The sequence below is a fragment of the Sinohyriopsis cumingii genome, chromosome 7 (genome assembly GCF_028554795.1).
Source record: "Sinohyriopsis cumingii isolate HCF-2022 chromosome 7, ASM2855479v2, whole genome shotgun sequence".
Taxonomy (NCBI): domain Eukaryota; kingdom Metazoa; phylum Mollusca; class Bivalvia; order Unionida; family Unionidae; genus Sinohyriopsis; species Sinohyriopsis cumingii.
In genome coordinates, this window is record NC_142967.1 from 115,225,661 (window position 1) to 115,249,156 (window position 23,496).

The 23,496-nt window shown below is 34.5% G+C and overlaps 1 protein-coding gene across 1 annotated transcript in view; it reads right to left on the bottom strand.

Annotated features, from left to right (window-relative positions):
• LOC149795969 (B-cell receptor CD22-like) overlaps positions 1-23,496 on the bottom strand; it is an 85,191-nt gene that overhangs the window by 20,735 nt on the left and 40,960 nt on the right. Inside the window, exons 3-7 of the mRNA XM_089965888.1 lie at positions 12,886-13,155; positions 10,633-10,914; positions 5,991-6,266; positions 1,489-1,761; positions 175-306 (exon numbers count right to left, since the gene is read on the bottom strand). Of these exons, the coding sequence (XP_089822014.1) occupies positions 175-306; positions 1,489-1,761; positions 5,991-6,266; positions 10,633-10,914; positions 12,886-13,155 (1,233 nt within the window). The remainder of the gene's footprint in view (positions 1-174; positions 307-1,488; positions 1,762-5,990; positions 6,267-10,632; positions 10,915-12,885; positions 13,156-23,496) is intronic.

Genomic DNA, 23,496 nt, shown 5'->3' on the forward strand with positions numbered 1-23,496 from the left:
TGTGTACATTAGGACTTAAAGAGCTTACAAGTTATCAAACATTATCAAGTATATAAATGGAAAAATAATGTTCTGGTTTTTCACCAAACAGGATCCTTGGGAACTGTTATTCGTCTTTTATCATACGTATATTTTTCATAATTGTGGCTGAAGAACAAAGCTGAATCTACTCGCCTAATTTAATTAAGCTTCTGAGAGAATATCCTTTCCTCTTCATCAGGACTAGAGCTACTGCTAACAGAGCAAGGACAGTAATGCCCGCCAAAGTCCCTCCAACCACTGCTCCGACCGAAAATGTCTCCTTGACTGTAAATTATACTATCAGTATTATTTCTCCTCATTTTGCACTGTGTATATGGCTGTACAATGACATACATACATACATACATACATCAAATAACGAATTGACCGAGAGGAAAAAGTGACATACGCTATCCAAAAACTGAAGAACAAATATCTCATTTTAACAAATGTATTTCTACAACTAAAATGAATCTATTGTGCAATTTTCCTTGTTAACATGACTTGCGTACCTGGAAGAGTAAAATCACTATAATCAAGGAATTTTTGAAATGCTATCATAAAGACTTCTGAGTGATTAAATTTCTTAGGCTAATGAATGGTTTGACAGTACAAAGTTTGAAGGAAAGGGTAGATCTTAAATGTGTGATGTATTTCTCATATACCATGTCTGACGTATTTCTCATATGCAAATTCGGAGGTATTTTTCACATGCAAATTCTGACGTACGTCTTGTATACTAATCCATATCTGGATGAAAGGTAGAGGTAAAAATGAAAGCAACACAGATTCCAAAAATAAAATAAAAACTTTAAAGACATCAATCAATCTTTTGGGTGCGAATGATCCAGAAATGTCACAGTTTGAGACACTTCCTCGTGGATAAGATCCAAGCGTATATTCTGGAAATTTATCTTTGTTACTTTTAATTATGCAATTATGACACAATCGGCTATAAGGAACTCTTAGGTCAAGTTTGATCATGTATCCATATATTAAACATATCAAACATGTATCCATATGTCAAACATATATACCATTTGACATTGGTATATCGGCAGTGTTTCCCTTTACCCTCATTCGCGTTTCAGAAAGACCAAATTTTGTATTTGACTTCCAGTGTTGATACCAAAGATTGTTGTTTACTCAGTCGGAGCCCCAGTTTTTATACCACGGAGATTTTTGGCTCTCAGTCTTGCACCCCCAAGGGATACACTGACTGGCAATTCAGAGACTGTGTAACGGGAAATTTTCGGTGTGATTACAATGTGCAAAGTTGTCACATCAAAAGAAAACTGTGTTTCTGTGTTTCTGGTTACGTCAAAACATTAGTCTATAACTGGTTTTAAACCTAATACGCTCATTGTGATTTTAAAGTGTTACAACTTCCGATTGGACGCGTTCTTGGCTGAGCTGAAATTTAAATGAAAATATTAGGGAAATTTTTCTATCGAAACTAACATTTACCATTGAGATAAAACCAACTAGTTCCATTCATCAATTCTTCATTCTGTCCACTTGGATGAATCTTGTTTATAGCTGTACATACGTACGTCCCACTGTCATGTATGCGGACAGGATCAAACCTAAGCCCGGTTTCGTTCCAGCTGAAGGTATCGTCATTATCCTTACTCCAAGATACTTTAAAGGCAGATGGATTTGCATCGATGACACATTCAACAGTCAAGGATTCCCCCTCGTATAGTGTCCAGTTCTTGGCAATATTTACAACTGGTCCGTCTGTAATATATATTTGAGGAAAAATTAAATTCAAACAAATGTTTGACATAGTGAGTTCGACCATCTTCTCTAATGGAGGAAAAGGCATAAAATACTAACTCACTTTCTGTAAAGATCAACGTTTAGATTTGTGAAAAGTCCACTATACTCTGCAGTAGATGGCCCACCACGCAACAAATGCATTCTTAGCTGAAGGTATATGAAACCTTAAAGTAATCAAATCTGGGTGTATTATAAAAAGTTTTGTTGTCATGGAAACAGTCATAGGATCCCAGCCTGCCATTTACCATGAAAATTAATGTAATTATGGGACATTGGTATTTGACAGAAGGAAATAAATAACATAGAAAAGAAATGAAATTGTATGGTCTGGATTTTAGTCTTCCTCTCTTGACATTGAAACCTTAAATTAAGAAACATCCCGATAACTTTCGTAAAAACTTACGACAACTTTAACACTTTCAAACGATCAAAAACAGGGTAAACTCTTGACTTCGAAACCTTAAATTAAATCAATTAAATTAATTTATTAAATTCGGAAAATTCACCGCCGCACACACACATTAGTTAGATTGTGCTAGTACCAACAATGTAGACCCAATATGTTTAAATCCCCTCAAAAGTTAAATGTATAAAAAGTGTTATTATGATAAGAAAATATAATCAGGTCATCTACCTGTGGCTACGAATACGTATGTCATATATATATATATATATATATATATATATATATATATATATATATATATATATATATATATATAAGGTGAAAACCAACACGTTTTGCATCATTGATGTCGCTAAAATGCAAAATGGTAGAATGAAATTTAACATACAATATGGTGAATAAATTCTTAAAGTCATAAATGTTTCATCAGTTTAAAAAGTATCAAAATGCTCCAAATGAGTTCCAAAAGGTATGATGTATCAATAATACAGAGTAATCACTATGTCATAATCTCAAAATGTCTTTAAAAAAATTAACAGTAAACCCGTATATGTATGTATGTATGTATGTATGTATGTATGCAAAATCAGAATGCATTTCATGCAAATATATATTTAACTTTATTTTCTTTCAAAAATGGTTTCATTTAATTGTGCTTAGTGTCTAATCCAAAACACGAAGAAAATAAAAGTAAATGTATGTAATGGCCTGAAATCTGAAATAAAATTAAATTTATGTAATGGCCTGAAATCTAATGTATTCTCATACATCATTTGGTTTCCTCTTAATCGTGCTTGCTATATTTTATTCTTAAAACTGCGAAGAAACAAAACATTAAAATTTTCGTGGTGACCTGAAAATATCTCAGGTTATTTGCTTATACTTTCGACGTCTGCCACCACTAAAGAGTCCCAATAATTATGAGAAATCCAAGGCTTGTGGAAGGATGTGGACTTTTAGAAATCAAGTAAAAGAAGGCAAAGTAAGCCATTTGTTATCGCAAATTAATACACAAACGTTCCCTCTTCGGCGCTAGTCGTACTGTCCAGGAGGCTGCTATTGACCGCATCCCACAACAGTAACCAAAGATGGAACTCGATGAGGCACCAACATTGCAAGAAACTTTAAAAGTCATACAACAGCTGAAGATCGGCAAGGTAGCAGGAAACGATGGTATTCCAACAGAAATATGGAAGAGAGGAGGCCAAGTATTGTACACCAAACTCCACGAGTTCCTCGTTTGCTGCTGGGAGCGAGGGAAATTTCCACAAGATCTCCGAGATGCAGTCATCATCACCTTGTACAAAAACAAGGGCGAAAGTCTAACTACTCAAACTACCGTGGGATAACTCTGCTCTCCATTACAGGCACAATCATTGCTAAAGTTTTTCTGATCAGACTGGTGTCCACCATTGCAAATGAAAATGCTCCATAGAGTCGATGTGACTTTAGAGCCAATATGGGCACAACTAGCATGATGTTTATTCTGAGACAGATCCAGGAGAAATGCCGAGAACAAAACAAAGGACTGTACATCACATTTGTGGACCGGACGAAGACATATGACATGGTGAGCAGAACTGGACTGAAGAAAATTCTTGAAAAGCACGACTGTCCTTCAAAGCGACTTACCATGGTTATCTAGCTACATAAATACCAGCATGGTTGGTCAGAAACAATAACGACCTCTCGTAGACATTCTCCATCGTAAATGGCGTGAAACAGGGCTGCGCTTTAGCTCCCATATTGTTCTCAATCTTCTTCAGCATGATGCTCCAGAAAGCAACATAAGACCTTGATGATGAAGATCGCATCTATATCCGATTTCATACTGATGGCATCCTCTTCAACTTAAGACGACTTCAGGCCCACACCAAGACGTTGGGAAAACTGATTAGAGAACTTCTCTTTGAAGAGGACGCTGCCCTTGTTGCCCACGTGGAAGCTACCTTACAGCACGTAACATCCTGCTTTGCAGAAGCTTGTCAACTCTTTCATCTTGAGGTCAGCCTTACGAAAACTGAGGTACATAACCAGCCTGCTCCCAAGAAAGAGTACCGGCCACCAAGCATCTTCATTGACCAGACAGAGCTGATTGTAGTCCACCAATCCACCTAGCTGGGCTTTGTTATCTCCTCTGATGCCAGGATCGACAAAGAAATAGAATAAAGACTGGCCAAGGCAAACAGCGCCTTCGGCAGACTCTATGAACGAGTTTGGTACAACGCCAGTCTCAAGAGAGATGCTAAGATCAGCGTCTACAGAGCTGTCGTACTGACCATCCTCCTAAATGGCACCGACTCCTGGGTAACCTACAGCCACCACCTCCGCCTATTTGAACGCTTCCATCAGCACTGCATCCGCACCATCCTCAACATCCACGTGAGTGACTTCGTCACCATCACTGAAGTCCTCAAACAAGCAGGGATCACCAGCGTTGAGGCCACGCTTATGAAGATAAGCTACGCTGGGCAGAACACATGTCCAGGATGGATGATCATCACTTGACCAAGATCGTACTGTATGATGAGATGTCCACTGACCTCCGTGATCGAGAGACACATAAAAAAGAGGTATAAAGACTCCTTTGAAAAAGATCTTCACCATCTGTGGCAACGACCAACGCCAATGGACATCACAAACTGCTGACCGTGAGAGCTGGCGACGTACAGTTCACCGGGCCACTGCTCCTTTTGAGCAAAACAGACGTGCCAGATTGGAGGAAAAAAGATGACAAAGAAAAAACCGGAAACCATTGGCAGCACCCACCACAACCCAGATATTCCCTTGCAGGTTCTGTGGACGGACGTGTCTGTCATGTATTGGGCTCATCAGCCACCAGAGCGCGTGCAATCTGAAGAGGACATCCCCCTTCCTAAATCTTCACAAGCGAAATCAAGCCAACAACACAAACACTACCTAAGAGTAACAAGAATAGAACACTAGGGCAGGATATTTGGCCGTAAGAGAAAGGTGAATCGTTTAGTTCTTTTATACTTTTTTTTGTCTTATTTTGTTTGTTTGCCTGTTTTTTGGGGGGGTGGGGTGGGGGGTTCTTTTGAGAGGGGTACGTGTTTTAAAAACGAACGTTATATTAGTTGCTCAGTTTTGAAGAAGGACTAAATAAAAATATTTGACAACTTTAATGACACAAATTCATTTAACGCTAGCGTCTTCTTAATGTTTTGTAATATACATATACCAAAATTCATGTATGATGACTCCTTGCATAGAGTTTATACACCTCTGTACAGTCAGCAGTGGTAGAAGTTTTTAAATAACACGCGTGGTAATATTTCTCTTTGCTTCAACTAAATGCCAGGTGAGTTAACTGAAGACAGCAATTATTAAAACCATTTCCTGTAATTATGACTTAACTTCTTCTCATTCTTACTTCCATTCCTTTCCTTCAAGGTCCGTTCTTTCATTTCAATATTTGTACGTATGCCAATCCCAACTGCTACGTTTGTAAACTAGCCAAACACGGTTTAATTAATTGAGGAATCACAATCAGTGTGTTAATATTTTTGTACTTCATGATAGCCATTTTCAACTAATATTTAGATGACGGGTGGGGTGATTATAAAGGTTGGCACATGACATAAGAACTGTTCTCTGTGACAAAGTAGGGGCGAGACTAATGAACATTGCCGCCGGAGTCATCAAACACTAGCACCGGCACTGAATTCAAATGCATTGTATGTATCAAAGTACGTATATACATCCAACAAAATTATTATTAGATATTCAACTGTAGAATTCCTTTAAACAATGACCGTACACTGTACTACAATATCCATGTAATCCTCAATGGGTGTCCCGTAGGTATTATCTCCTGTACAACCCCATGTGCCATTAGTCCGTCTAGTCACCTCTGATATAATATAATTAGACCTTCTCTCCATCTGTAACTCCGCGCCATCTTGTGTCCAAATGAACGAAGAGGGTTGTGGGTAAGCTTCAATCACTGCACAGTTGAGGACAACATTTTTCTGGCCTAGCCTTATTACAGCTCTATTAGCATTGAACCCTGTATTTAATTTTACCACAGGAGCATCTGAAAATAGATTAAGCGTGATTAGTGTCTTTTGTTTTGATATGTTGTGCGCTTGCTTGGTTATTAGCAGTCTGTTTGTTGGACCTCGAATCGTCGATACAATATTACATTATTTGGTTGTTTTTGGACTAGCTGTGAACTATTAAGTTTATTGTTGTTACCTGAACAAATTAGTATCTTAAACAAGGCGACAAAAATAAAAAAAAAAAAACACCATGAAGAGAACATTAAAATTCAACGTGAGAACCCAGTGATTATGAATCCCATGTAGCCAGACCCTCATATCACATCCTTCTCACCTAAATTGTTATCGAGGAGGATAATCATGTTTGTCTCAACAGCACACTTCTCCCCAGCGTCTATACCCACGTATGTACTCACGTCTATACCCACAACAAAATATGCACAATGTTCAAACTGCGTTATCAGACATCAAATCAAAGGTATGATATGTTTACTTTATACATCGAACATCTATATAATACTCAAGATATGTTGGTGGTTTTATCGTCCGAGTCATCTTGAGCGCCATGTTAATGTAGTTATGGACGGCAGTGGTTAACTAGAGATGAATCTTGAAAGTTTGAAAAAGGTAGTGGATAATTTACATGACTCTTGTGAGAAATGGAATCAAAATATTAATCTTGAGAAAAGTAAACTTAAGGTCTTTAACAAATGGTGGTTCATTAAGGATGGATGAAATATAGGAGGGAGAAATATCGATGTGGTGGAAACTTTTAACTACCTTGTTCTTTGGAGCAATGACAAATTTTCTTAAGCTCGACAAATATTGGCTGATAAAGCACTAAAGGCAATGAAAATGTATATTTGTAAGTTGAAAAAGAATGTTATTGTAACTATAATGATTGTTGGAAACTTTTTTTATATTTATAATCTTCAAGTGCTGAATATACGCATTAGAGATATTGGGTTTCCACGAGGCTGACGCTATTGAACGTGTACAACCTAAATTTAAAAAGCACGTGTTAAATGTAAAAATATCTACTTCTGACCTCTGTGTACCCTGCTAATGTGGAAAAATCTCACTTAAATATATACATTTATTTAATTTAGTTTAATACTGGCTTAAGTAAAACTTCATCAAATATTGTACTAAGTATTGAATCTAGTCAGTTAAATACAAAAAATGAATCAAATAATCATACAGGTTAGGCTACAAGGAGCAGATTTGATTTCTGTGGAGTGTGGAATTTATTTTCTGATTCTGTAAATTGCTGTAAGTTTAATCAAGTATGTAAACAAAGAGATACATATGCTTTCTATCAGACTGGAATAGCACATCACGAAATTCTAACAAACTGTATATATATATATATATATATATATATATATATATATATATATATATATATATATATATATATCCTCGTTGAATCATTATTATTATTATTATTATTATTATATACATATAAAACCTGACCTCAGCTTTGAATATTATTTCAGATACTTGCTTAACCATAAACATCGATCAGCTTTGAGAAAACTCCGAGTGTATTTCCCATAATGTGAGAATTGAAAATGGGACATATGGAAGCAATGGAATCGCTAGAAGTGAATGATACTGCATGCTCTGTGCCAGCGATGATATTTGTGACGATTATCATTTTCATTTATTATGCCCTGTGTACACTGGCTTGCGTGTAAACCTAATTCGAAAGTACTGCTGGAATAAAGCATCAATGCCACGCAAATTGAATTGCTGACTTTGATTAATAGGAAGATTAGCTAAATTTGTTTGTGAAGCGTTAAAATAAGAGACAGACTTTTACCCATAGAGCAATTCATTATAAGGATCGTGTTTATTTTTCCATCCTCTTTTTCAGCTCTTGGTCATTACCGTTTTGAGTTTCTGTTTATAGATGTACATACAGTATTTGATAGCCACTTAATATTTGTAATATGTACTATATAAGCCTATGATAATAAAGTATTTTTTGAAAGGAAAATAAATTATCTCAGGTCCACTACAATATAAACTACAAGTTTGATTTGAATATTTAAAAAAAAATACAATCGCGTTTAGCCATTAGCTGTCTCAACATTCGGTTAATAATCCTCTATTTTCATTTCCAGAAGTAAATTCAAATATAATCAACGTTACTTAATATAGTGAGATTAAAAAGTAAGATTTATGAATAAACAAATTCACATTACAACATCGTAAAATACTTAGTAATGAACAGATATCGCTTCTTACCTCACTTCCATTGAAAACGGACATTGACATGTTTGTTTGTTTTTTTAATTGGCTGGAGAGGATGACGTTTGGGTGGGGTCTTACCCTGACCACTTATTTAGGGTATTTTTTAATTGCCCCTGTCAGTGTCTGTGTAAGTCTGAACGAAACAGAGTGTCAATTGACGTAATTGCCCGTGCCAGTGTCTATATAAGTCTGAACGAAACAGAGTGTCAATTGACGTAATTGCCTGTGTCAGTGTCTATTTAGGTCTGAACGAAACAGAGTGTCAAGTGACGTAATTGCCTGTGTCATTGTCTATTAAAAGTCTGAACGAAACAGAGTGTCAGTTGACGTAATTGCCCGTCCCAGTGTCTATTTAAGTCTGAACAACACATAGTGTCAATTGACGTAATATCCCGTGTCAGCGTCTATATTAATCTAAACGAAACGGAGTGTCAGATGACGTAATTACCCGTGTCAGTGTATATTTAAGTGTGAACGAAACAGAGTATCAATTGACGTAATTGCCCGTGTCAGTGTCTGTGTAAGTCTGAACGAAACAGAGTGTCAATTGACGTAATTGCCCGTGTCAGTGTCTGTGTAAGTTTGAACGAGAGTGTCAATTGACGTAATTGCCCGTGTCAGTGTCTATGTAAGTCTGAACAACACAGAATGTCAATTGACGTAATTGCCAGTGTCAGTGTCTAATTAAGTCTGAACAATACAGTGTCAATTGACGTAATTGCCCGTGTCAGTGTCTATTTAATTCTGAACGAAACAGAGTATCAATTGACGTAATTGCCCGTGTCAGTGTCTATGTAAGTCTGAACGAAACAGAGTATCAACTGACGTAATTGCCCGTGTCAGTGTCTATTTAAGTCTGAACAACGCAGAGTGTCACATGGCTTAATGGCCTTGAAACGTTGAGATGACTGTGGATGACACATGAAAGAAATTATTAAATATTTATATCTTAGAACTTTCTGGCATTTGTGTATTTCTATCAGTAATACAACTGACTCTACTTATTGCTAAAGAGCCACGATGGTTCAGAGTGCCAGACTCGCGATTAGAATCATGCAGGTTCGAATCCTACTATCGGATCAGCCCGTTCGGCTTCATTGGGGTGTTTTGAGACAATTCGTTAAATAACGTTCTCGTGTTGCTGCGCTTTGAAATACCAATATAAACTATTTATTACGTGGTCACTCAACCTAAACTACTTACTACGTATGGCATTTGCTTTGGTCACTCAACCTAAACTACTTACTACGTATGGCATTTGCTTTGGTCACTCAACCTAAACTACTTACTACGTATGGCATTTACTTCGATCATCCGACCCTCTTCAGATGTTTCGTATTTGTCTGAAACTCCAAGCCAGAAAATAAGTTTTCCAGCATGACATGACGCGTTAGAGAAGCCGGTAAAAAGAATGTTTGCGACAATAGCATCGCCATTAATGTCATCAAATCCTAAAACACCATACCGTTATCCCCATCATACACATGCTTTCGTTACTGAGAGAGTCTCGAAGTGACAATGGCGTCTGTTCAGACTGTAATGCTGTATGGGTTGGGTTAGACCATTTGCTGGTGTGTTAGAATTTTATTAAGTGGGTAAACAAATGTTATATACCGCACAGGTTGTGTTTTGCCAAATCGCAAGTGTGTTATAATTATATTTAGTAGGTATATAAATGTTATATCATACATGTTATATACCGTACATGTTGTGGTTTAACCAATGGCAGGTGTGTTAGAATTGTATTATGTGAATGACCCAATATGATATATTCATATCTCCAGAATTTGATTCAAAATAATTTCTGATGGTATCGTACCGGCTGAAATAATCTATTATCATTCTACATTAGTATTATTTCCTGTCATATTGCAGAATTAGACATGCGAAGGTACCGCTAATAGTCCACACTTAATAGGAAAAAGTAATTAGATAAGATTTCTAGAAAAGAAGAAATGAAAAGGAACATATCACGTGCCACGAAATCAATCATTGTTTTTACTCCTAAACCGGAACCAACAAGATCTACTGTATATAGCAGTTTTTAAAACAATTATGTTATCGCCGTCGAAATTGTTTTTCCTATCCGACCCACCCTCATTGTTTCAGTTAGCATTTATTTGCATTAATATAAATACATACACTTAACACGGACATATATAGAAACGGTCGATCGCTTTGTGACGCTCTGAAGAATTGTGTTATAAGCCTCGCAAGTGTAGTTCCCCTCACTACTTCTCTGTACAACTCCCAGGGACAGTGTGTCCGTATTGTTTACTGTTCTGCCGTTTTTGTGCCATTTGTACGAACACTTTGGTTTACACGAAGCAGTGCACACAATGTCCGCTGTAATCTGGTTCACAGCTGCTTCGAACGTTGACGACCCATTTACTCTTTGGACTTTTATGCTGTTTCCTGGACCATCTGAAACACGATAGAAAGCAATTACAAATTACACATGAGAGAGAGAGAGAGAGAGAGGACCATAACAAGTTTTAAAATTGATCGACCAATGTGACCTGTACATTCCAGCTTCTATAGCGAAAATGTTCGTAAATTGGGATAATAACATAACATGACATTTTCCCTCCCAATAATGACAAACTTCCTTATTTATCCAGATGTACACCAGAGTCAAGAGAAAAGAGAGAGTCCAGGGAGTAACCATAACATCATGAAAGGAAGACATGTAAACTGTCTATATGGGGGGATTCACGATACGATGTTTATCACTCCTGCACACCACGATGTAACCTAACCGTCAAAAATGTCACTAGCATGGTGAAAAAGAGTGTTGGGAAATCAAAGTCTACAGCTCGTGTTCTCACTGCCCACTGCCCATGTTTCGCTTTATGATGATTTTGGTATCAAACCTTAAACAATCCTTACTTAATAGCGCATTGTAATAAACCTACGTTTCATAAGCAATTATCTTTTCATATGTTTGCAATCATCCTTACATAAGTATGTAACCAATATGTATAATGAAAACAATGCATATGCATGTTTGCCTAAGGCATATTTGCAATCATCTAATAAATATGCATGTTTGCAATCATCTATACTATGTATTTTTGCATTCATCTATAATATGCATGTTTGCATTCATCTATACTATGCATGTTTGCATTCATCTATAATATGCATGTTTGCATTCATCTATACTATGCATGTTTGCAATCATCTATAATAAGCATGTTTGCAATCATATATGCATATTCATGTCTGCAATCATCAATACTATGCATGTTTGCATTCATCTATAATATGCATGTTTCTAATCATCTATACTATGCATGTTTGCAATCATCTATACTATGCATGTTTGCAATCATCTATACTATGCATGTTTGCAATCATGGTTATTTAAGCACGCAATCAAGATGCGTAAAATAGCAATGCATATGCATGTTTACCTAATGCATGTATGCAAACATCTATACTATGCATGTTTTCAATAATCTATGCATATTCATGTTTGCAATCATTCAGACTATGCATGTTTGCAATCATCTATACTATGCATGTTTGCAATCATCTATACTATGCATGTTTCCAATCATCTATACTATGCATGTTCGCAGTTATCTATAATATGGATGTTTGCAATCATCGTTATTTAAGCACGCAATCAAGATGCGTAAAATAGCAATTAATATGCTTGTTTGCCTAATGCATGTATGCAATCATCTATACTATGCATGTTTTCAATAATTTATGCATATTCATGTTTGCAATCATTCAAACTATGCATGTTTGCAATCATCTATACTATGCATGTTTGCAATCATCTACACAATGCATGTTAACAATCATCCATACTATGCATGTTTACAATAATCTATGCATATTCATGTTTGCAATCATCTATACTATGCATATTTTCAATCATCGTTACATAGGCATGTAATCAAAATTGATACAAAGGCAATGCATATGCATGTTTGCCTAACGCGTGTTTGTAAACATACATACATAAATATACATATTTGCCATCATCTACAATATTCTTAGTTAAAGGATCTTTGGAGGCAGTCGCTATATTCTGTTTTTAACATCTCTACTTTATCTAGAATCATAAAATATTATTCCAAACGCTGTTTTTAACTATAAAGTAAAAATATCAAATCTTGTATAAATTTATTTACATCAGTTCAGATGTAATGAGGATTAATTAACTAAGGTCATACACTAATATTGGTTTAGGTTCCTTTTGTCACAATTATTTGGTCTGATAATTTGTTAAAATTATTAATTATTCGCTATATTTTGCATGATTTCCCACCACGTATAACGCAGACGAATACACAATTCTGTGGGTTGTTTTTTTTTTTTTTTTTTTTTTTAAAAAACGAATTCATGATTTCACATGACGACACAAGACAAGAAACTTACACATTATCGTGACATTAACAGTACTTGATGCCGTTCTATTGAGAGGTGATTGTCCTGTTGGGTAGAGAGTATTATTGGCTATGCATGTGTAGATACCCTCCTGATTTCTGCTAATGGACGATATCATCAGGTTGGCGGACATATACGTAGTCATATCGGGCTTTACCCACACAACAACAGGTGCTGGATTTGCTAATACAGAACACGTCACCTGCAAGGTGTCTCCTTCCTCAATTTCTTTACTGTTAGCAAGGGAGATAACTGGTCCGTCTGAAAAATGTATTGTCAAATTAAAAATGGAATTAAAAACGTGTAGACATACAGCTGCTAAAAAGGAAAAACGCATGATGTATGAATCCATGAAATAAATAAATCAAAAACGAACAAACTCAAACACCAATAATTCATTATACTTGTATGCAGTAAAATGTCCTAGACCACATACACACGTAAAAGTGAAAAATCTTTTATTACGTGTGCAAAATCAAACCAACGCAAAGGTAAATAAATAAATAAATACAGAGTTCCTTTACTGTATGATTCAATACTACTCCAAAGATCGCTAGACCATTCATATAGCGTGCCTTACAAATTCATGTAGGGATAAGACACTATTTATGGATCTGTCATTATGCAAAACATACCCTCGAGTGCCAGGAACACACATACTTTTTGGTTTATAAAAAAAAAATAAAAATACCCTCGAACAGCTCGACCTTATGCTTATTTCTTTGTTCTAGACAGAGTAAAGCGCAAATAACTAAAATGGTACAACATAAATAATGGCAAACGGTGCATTTCGATATGTCAACAGATTTTAGACATGAGATACTATTATGCATACTTATTTTGTATGATTGACATTGGTCAGGAATTGAGGGTAGAGGCCGACCTGACTGCTCACATCTTTTTCTGTTGGTTTTTGTTTGGCAAGCAGCATCTGATATAGCTAATCAGTGTCTACCATTTACGTTTATATTAAAATCATTGTTGCTTGGAGGTAAGCATCTTTAGAGATGTTGAGGCAAAGGTATATTTCTTATACATTAGTAATGATCTAAAAGTAGTCTTTGTATGAATTTCATGAGAAAATAACCCCTTCTTGGTTCTGTTATTGTGTCTTAGTTTTTTATTTATAGGTGTGTGAGTGTGTGTGTGTGTGTGTGTGTTTCTGATTTTAACGTAGGTTTAAACGTGGCTTTATTTATAGGTAGTGATAAAGAATTACTCATTCCATATCTTAACATCAATCTTGAGTTGTTTTCAGATGATTTAATTAAACTGTTCACTGGAATTACAAACTGCTCATTGATTTAGGACTAAATCAGTATTCTGGAATTATTGTAAATTCATTCAAGGACATTTTGGATTATATCATTGTGAGTCATCGAGACTGCTAGCACATCAGCGCCATTTCAAGTTACTGGTACACTAACACATTCAAGACAGGAATTCATTCGGAACACCATTCTTAGTAAATTGAGAGTACTCTATATTTTTGAACTTGTGATAGAACGTTTAGAACTATTTGTGATTCAATTCACAATACCTAAAGTTCCTTTTTAATCTTCATTTAGTATTCCAGAAAAGAAATTAATTGTTAATTTTACAAAACTTGGTTTTCGCTCTTTTCCGTTACCTTGTTTAACATCATAAAGTCCTAACAGAAAGTTGGAGCTCCTCAAGGATACGATTTTCTGAAATATATTTCAGTGAAATTAAAATTGTTTTCGAAATTATATTCACTTTGTTTCGGAATTGTCTCAGTCTCTTGCATTTTGATTTTACATATCTGAAAAATCTTTCGTTAAACCAACAAATTTTTACAGTGTCATCTGAAATGGATGACCCTGTTTGAAATCCATCCCATAACACGTTCAAATCTTTGAAAACAGAATTATAGATAAGAAAGATGAAATAAAAGAAATGAAAACTTAAGTTTCAGATAGAAATTCAAAGAGATAGGGAAGAGACAAACACAACGGATAATTCGTATTCAAAACGAGAGGGAAGAGAGAAACACAACGGCAAATTCATATTAAAAAAGAGAGGAAAGAGAGAAACACAACGGCAAATTCATATTCAAAAAGAGAGGGAAGAGAGAAACACAACGGCAAATTCATATTCAAAAAGAGAGGGAAGAGAGAAACAACGGCAAATTCATATTCAAAAGGAGAGGGAAGAGAGCAACACAACGGCAAATTCAAATTTAAAAAGAGATAGGGAAGAGAGAAATACAACGGCGAATTCATATTCAAAAAGAGAGGGAAGAGAGAAACACAACGGCAAATTAAAATTCAAAAATAGATAGGGAAGAGAGAAACACAACGGCAAATTCAAATTCAAAGAGATAGGGATGTGAGGAACACAACGGCAAAATCAAATTTAAAAAGAGATAAGTAAAAGAGAAACACAACGGCAAATTCACATTCAAAAAGAGATAGGGAAGAGAGAAACACAACGGCAAATTCAAATTCAAAGAGATACGGAAGAGAAAAACACAACGGCAAATTCAAATTCAAAAAGAGATAAGTAAAAGAGAAACACAACGGTAAATTCAAATTTAAAATGAGAAAGAGAAATGCAAAATAAGAAAGAAGAAAGAGAAAGAGAAAGGGTGCAAATGCAGAGAGAATAGAGAAAAATGCAGTTGAAATTAAAAGAATTAGACTTGGTAAGCAGAGCACAGTCACCCACTTTAAACAAAGTTCAAGATTTTATGTTATCAGAAATGCCATGCAAGTTACCACCTTTGCAATAACATTTATAACATTTGTTGCTGTTGTTTTCGGCTTTAGCGCCATTTCTCTGTACCAGAGAGAATTTGTACGTGGAGAAAGGATTTGTACGTGGGAAAGGAAGAGACCGAGAAAACACGGTTCAGAAGAAAGGTGATCAATTCTTTCTTCATCTTGAGAAACTTGCTGAAAACCTAAAATGGATAAGAGAGCACTGGACTTTGTTATTACAACTTGTACTCGTAATATTTTTTTTATGTCACTGTCAGCACAATAGAGTACTGATTATGATGTGATTAAGGAATGTATATCAAAGGGTTATCAGTTGGTACCTGAAGCATATCGACAAAGAATTGCAAAAATGAAACTATTCAAAACCACGTCTAGCTTGCTAGGGAAGAAAACAGAGATATGATTGGCAATATGCATCTAAATAGACTGATCAAAAATAGTATAAATCTAAGAGTTCACAAATTACATCCATAGTTAGGTCAAGACCTATTTGATGAGCAAAGACTAGAAACTTTGGAAGATGCTTCGCGAGCAAATGACGATTATTCCTTGACTCACGGAAATGCATTTGTCAGTAAGTCTTCCTCTCAGCGGGTGTTTGATAACAGCCCAAGCCAATCTCATAGGAGTACTTTAAAATCACACCTTTTGATGAATCCAACCCCTGATAAGACTAATCCATAGACGATGGTGTGCAGTCGGATTACAGTGATTTTGTTTTATCCAAAGTTCTGTATTCGGAAATCCGGTACAATTCCCACCAGAACCTTTCCCAGTTAAAGCCAGAAGAAATGGGTGAATTACAACAATTGTTTTCTGTAAATATGAGCACTTGTTTCCAGAAATTCCAACACGATTAAATCAACCATGATGTTAATACAATCTACATGATGCTGAAATTGTAGACTCTACACCTGTGAAACAGCATCCGTACAAGATGAATCCTCTCAAGCAGGTATGTTTGGAATAGGAAATTCACTATTTGTTTTGGAGTGATTTTATTGTACCAAGCAAAAGTGGCTGGAGTTCGCTGCGTTTTCTTATCCCGAAACCATAAACAGATCATATTAGTATTCTAATTATAGAAAGCGAACTGTGTCCTCAAAAGAGCCTAATGTTTTCTAGTACCAAGAATCGAAGACTACCCTGATAAAATTTGAAATCCAAAACATGACACCAAGTTCGATATGCTGAAACGATTCTGCGACATTCCACTTAGGGAGAGAGCAAAATAAATTTACGCTTCTGCAACTCAGATGAATTTTAATAATATAAAATGATGCCATTCTGTATACAAAATTAACTACCAACTTTCTAGCGTTTATTGAGCATGGTAACATGTGGTATAGATGGTTGTGAAACGTATATGGTTGATGACATTATATGCAATTATATATATATATATATATATATATATATATATATATATATATATATATATATATATATATATGGAAATATCACCTAGAAACTTTTGGAAGTTGTGGATCGAATGGGTGATGCTAAATTGACAAGTAACATAAGATAAAGTAAGCTATGGAGCAGAATATGGTCACATTGAACATGCCAAAGTTAAGGTTCAGGCTATCCCTGAATTCCAATTTCCAGCCCCCGTCAGTAAAAAAAACAACTGATACAATTTTTGGCTATGATTGTATATTGTCGGAGATTTTGGTCACCTGTTGGCATAATTGCAGAATCACAGACCACTTTGTTGAGCACGAACGTTTTATTGGTTGACAAATATCAGGAGGCTTTCCATGAATGAAGGACATGCTTAAAAATGTATCAATTCTTTCACCTCTCTTGATTTCAACCAGTCATTTAAAACGTCTGTTAATGCAAGTGATGTTTGCGTTGGTTTCGTATTAATTCAGTAATACAGAAACGGTGAGAACTAATCAGCGTGTTATTTCTCATAAAAAGTGAAAAGATACATTATTCCACTATGAGATGGAGTGCTTGGAATTACTATTAGCTTTGCAACACTTTGAATTAAATTCTAAATCAGCCCCTGCTTCAATTATTGTATTCGATGATCACAACCCCCTTACCTTCATCAACAAAATGAAAAACAAGAATCAGAGATTCTTTAAATATAGTTGATGTAGAAGGAATACAACACTGATATTAGGCATAGAGAGAGAAAATATATCCTGATCAAGCATGCACTTCATATAAATATAATCAATTGTTGTTTGCATTGTATTCTTGTGCGGAAACCAGATAATACTTTCCGCATGTTTACTGACTATATATAAATGAGTACTGGGACTAAACTGATTCATTTTCAATCTCAGAAGCCTATGCCTCGTTTGAAAAGTTTGCAAATGTAAAATATGTTACAAAATTTTACCTTTTGAAAGGCTTCAGGCAGATAATGAAAGACATTTCTGCATTCGTCATAACAGATGACATTTATCAATATGAAGTGATGCCGTTTATATTGAAAGGTTCTACATCAAATTTCCAGCGGTTAACGAGCAAGACAACATCTATTACATAAATCATATATATATATATATATATATATATATATATATATATATATATATATATATATATATATATATATATATATATATATATATATATACATGTATGTATGTATGTATGTATGTATGTATGTATGTATGTATGTATGTATGTATTGAGTGGTTGACCTTGGTCAATAGTTGAGGTTTGAAGCGTACCTGACCAATCGCAAAGGTTTGTTTTATTGTTGCAAACAATATAGTACACATTATGCTTTTGTCTATGAATTTAGTTTATATTTTAAGATCATTATTACCTGGGGAAAAAAATTTGTTTACCAGTTCAGGACATTGGCATTTCCTTCGGCAAAAACGTGGTTTAATTAATGTTTCACATATTCTTTACTAACGTTTTAGCAAGAAACATGATTATGTTAAATAAAGAAAGAGAAAATGCCAAAAACCAAAAAGTTATGTAACATCAAACAAATAATTTACTTTCCTATAATCCAATATGAAAATTTAAAAAAAGAAAAGCTTACAGTATTGTGAATTAAATATTAAATATTCCTAAAGGTAGTCCAAATGTTCGAAGTTCCATTTGAATTCCAGTGGTATTCCAAAATAAATCCAATATTGAATGTGTTGATGTGCCTGCCGTCTACAATGTAATAATGTGCCAATGGCTTTGAGTGTGGCGATTAGCGTACTAAAGGTCGATTAATGTATCGCAGTAGTATAATTCATTATGTCCTTGACTGAATTCACTATAATTTCTAGTTAATGTGCTAGTCCAAGAATATTACGGAACACTGTGTAATTCCAGTGGATCATAATTTGAACAAATACTTTCACTCAAATAAATAACTGAACACAGAGATAAGACTGATTCTACTTCGAATGTTAATGTAAGAATGAAGAACCCTAATGTAAGCAAAATTATCTGTACTTGACCCATGTTGCATATACTATGTTCTGGTAACACTCCGTCTACCTAATGGGGAATTTTCTTTCTGGAAGTTTCTAATGTCAGAATGAAGATTGCATCATTTAACTCCAGCTGAAGTAAACATGTTAGCAATTAATAATGATCTGAATATCTGTTCCATAGTAATAGAAAAATATTAGATATGTATTAGTTTGTTCACAAAATACATCTCGCTGGACAGTTTCGCTATTAAGTTAATTTTGGACAAAGGTCAGCTGCAAATTAAAAATATGCATAACATGTAATCATTGAAAATAGTCAACAAACAACACAAATTAAATATACAAAACAGTATCTAAGCAGAGTGTATCGAAAGTGGATTTTTATATTAGAGTGTATCAAAAGTACAACTTTCCATTGCAGTGTTTCGAAATTACACCTTTCTCTTAGATGCAAATGATAAAATGTGCATATACAGCAACAATAAGGGGCACGTCAATTTCTTGAGTGACATAGATGTTGTAATATATGCCAGACAGGAATACAAATGGAGGTAAAGTATAAACAGCATGCATGATAAAACAACAGAGGAAAAAGGAAAGCGAGTCCGAAAGCACAGATGCATATCATAATGGAGCAGAACGCGCTTACGCGGCTACAATAAACAATGATCTAGCTGGATAATAGGTTAATTTGACAAGAAAGGTAACCTAATACAAATTATCAATTTGATTTGTACTACATTTGGGAACAGAATAAATAATATCGTATTAAAGACTACTAACTGATGTGCGATATATTTAAATAAAATCTCGAGGACATTTAAGCAATCATTTAAACTTCATTCAAAGAACATATAGCCATGATTAACCTTGATAGCCATGATTAACCTTGATAAAGCCTTGATTTACGTTGATATCCTTAATCAACCTTGGTAACTTGATTAACCTTGATGGCCTTGATTAACTTTGATAACCTGATTAACCTTGATAAGCCTTAATTAAACTTGATAGCCTTAATTAACCTTGATAGCTTTAATTAACCTTGGTGCCTGATTAACCTTGATAGCCTTGGTTAACTTTGAAAACCTGATTAACCTTGATATCTTTAATTACCCTTGATAGCCTGATTAACCTTGATAGCCTGATTAACCTTGGTGGCCTTGGTTAACCTTGATACCTTTGATTAAGCATGATAGCCTTGATTAACCTTGACAGCCTTAATTAACACAAATATTCTCTCAACTATACATTTTCCATCTACATTTAAACCTTGTACAATTTTAGCACATCTAAACACGTAAAATAACAAAGATTTACCACAAACTTTGTATGGAATAAAGGCCATTGTATCCTATGATGAGCATGGATATTAACTATTCGAATTAACGGTACAATCAATATAGGATGTTGGTGAAGAAGACCGGTCGTGTGTAAGAACTACGGTCAGTAATTCCCGAATGTTAAAACATTTAAGAGAAACAAACAAAACTGATTGATAATTCAGAATAACGAAATACATCATGCCAAACATGAGAAGATTGTGTAAAAGAAATAGGATATAGCTGGTTTTGGTATAGCTGGTAAGGAAATATTATATAGCTGGTATTAGGATAGCTGGTAAGGAAATAGGATATAGCTGATATTGGTATAGCTGGTATTGGTATAGCTGGTAAGGAAATATTATATAGCTGGTATTGGGATAGCTGGTAAGGAAATAGGATATAGCTGGTATTGGTATAGCTGGTATTGGTATAGCTGGTAAGGAAATAGATATTGCTGGTATTGGTATAGCTGGTAAGGAACTAGGATATGGTTGGTATTGCAATATAATAAAGACATTTTAGAGATAAAATCAAGCGAATGTGTACAAAAACAGCAATTCGCTGTATTTGTATAGATAGATAGATAGATAGATAGATAGATAGATAGATAGATAGATAGATGACTTAGCAAACGATAATAATTACTCATAGTTGAATTGGCTAAACTAGATGTGCTCAGCAAAGCAGATAATGTATTGCCTTTTGAGGCCCTCAGTAATCGGCAAAAACATCAGATACATCCGATCGCAATCTCGGCAGAATCAACTAAGGCAAAAAAACGTGGATAAGAACACATAACTGCGATGTTTCATTTCGTAGACAATATGTATCACACTTTAATATATTAGTATGCTAATTTTACGTTTGCATCATGGTACAAAACTGACGTTTAAATTTTAAAAAATGAACCTGATAAGACTGCATTCGAATCGATTGGCAACAGCATTTCTATGGCACGTTGTTTATTTTTATAAATTAATAAGAGTTTTGCCACAGGGTATTATGTGAGAGACATCTAGAGAAATAAACTCTTGACAAAATGAGTATCAATTTGGTAACTAAGTATTATAATAAATATATTTCTGCTGTCAGATTTCCAAATTATGTTTCAAACCTTCAATTGTCACATGTCACAATTATGTCTCACACCTTCAACCTCACATCACCCAAATATATCTCATGCCTTTAACTGTCACCCAATTATGTCTGGTAATATCTGTTGCTGCAGCTAATTGAAATAATTGTAACACAAATGTCTTTAAACAGCACCTCTAGCCTTTCTCCGAGACGAAGTTAATATTTATCACCTCTAGCCTTTCTCCGAGACGAAGTTAATATTTATCACCTCTAAGATCACTTTCACGTAGAAATTGTAAATACTTTCAAAGTTGTAATATTTCAAATTCAACATAATCCGATAATTTCAAGATTGTGTCTAATTCATTTAATAAAGAATTTTATTAACAGTTATTTGTTTCTTTTTTAATTCATCTTTAAAGTATTGTTCATGTTGATCCTAATGTTTAAGTTTTACAGTCAGAGATATCTGATGCATATGTTTTAACAGCATTTTTAAATGCATTCAGTTCAGCTGCTAATTTTTTTTAGATCATTTCTATGTGGCGGATTTGCAAGTGCATAGTCTTTCATAACCGTTTGATCTGAAACTTTCATTTTCATTTGCTCCCTTTAAACATCAGGCACAAGCTGATATTTACTTTGTATCGAATCTTTGCCTAATATGCTGAAGTCACATTTTGTCATAATAATGAAAAGAAGTCAAACAGCAAACAATTAATATACGCCGCACTTAATTCGTTTGGGAAAAATGTAATTGGTCATCGACAGCCATTATAAAACATTTTGAAGTTTAAAATCAACAGTTAGTATACTAACATCATCTCAATCCAACCATATAAGTATCATACAACTCAATATCAAGTGATACAGATACAACCATATTAATATAAACTCCATGAAATCTTTAAATTTGTTTTTCAAAGTTGAGTAAAATATTTCTTAATGATGTTGTTGAAGATATCAAAGTAGACATTGTAAAGCCAATTCTTCCAATTTAGCTTAATTCTAAAACACTTCATGATACTAAACTGATATCTTGTAATGAGAATCGTTAATACCAAAGAGATGAATGAACAATACTACAAATATACTGTGCTAAATAATTTACATATTTTCGGGTAATACGTATCAGACAAATATAGACTTAAACATAACAACATTATCAACATAATTTAGCATTCGACATATAGCTCAGTTTGCATTGTTGAATGCAACATGTTATTGCAAATATCCAGAGGTTTACAGTCGGTCTCTCATGTCAGTAGACATACTTAGCAAGTTATAAAGGTTATTTAAGTTAGTTATAAAGGTTATTTAAGCAAGTTATAAAGGCTATTTAAGCAAGTTATAAAGGTTATTAAAGCAAGTTATAAAGGCTATTTAAGCAAGTTATAAAGGCTATTTAAGCAAGTTATAAAGGTTATTTAAGCAAGTTATAAAGGTTATTAAAGCAAGTTATAAAGGCTATTTAAGCAAGTTATAAAGGTTATTTAAGTTAGTTATAAAGGTTATTTAAGTTAGTTATAAAGGTTATTAAAGCAAGTTATAAAGGTTATTAAAGCAAGTTATAAAGGTTATTAAAGCAAGTTCACAAAAGAATGACTAGTAGATGTTAATATGGAAAATATTGTTATTCAATAAATGTTATATAAAGAAAATCTTCACGCTAATTTCAGTAGGTTTTAGCTACAGCCTAGTTCCGCGCGTAACATCTACTTATCTTTGACTAACTTTGCAAGGTATTTCAAAAAAGCTAATAAGAACAATGTGTTTTAATACAAAGGTTTAAAACATGAATAATGTGTAATATTGGCCATCATTAAAATGAGAAGCACCAATGACATTATAAACAAAACAATCACGGAAAATGAAACTAATCATGAGGAGAGTAGTAACGTGGGATACCCTACGTACAATGGGAATTAGCATTAAAAACACCCCTGGGACACTCTACGTACAATGGAAATTTAACATGGCGAAAAATCGTGGGACACTCTACGTACAAGGGGAATTAACATGGCGAAAAATCGTGGGTCAATATACGTACAAGGGAAA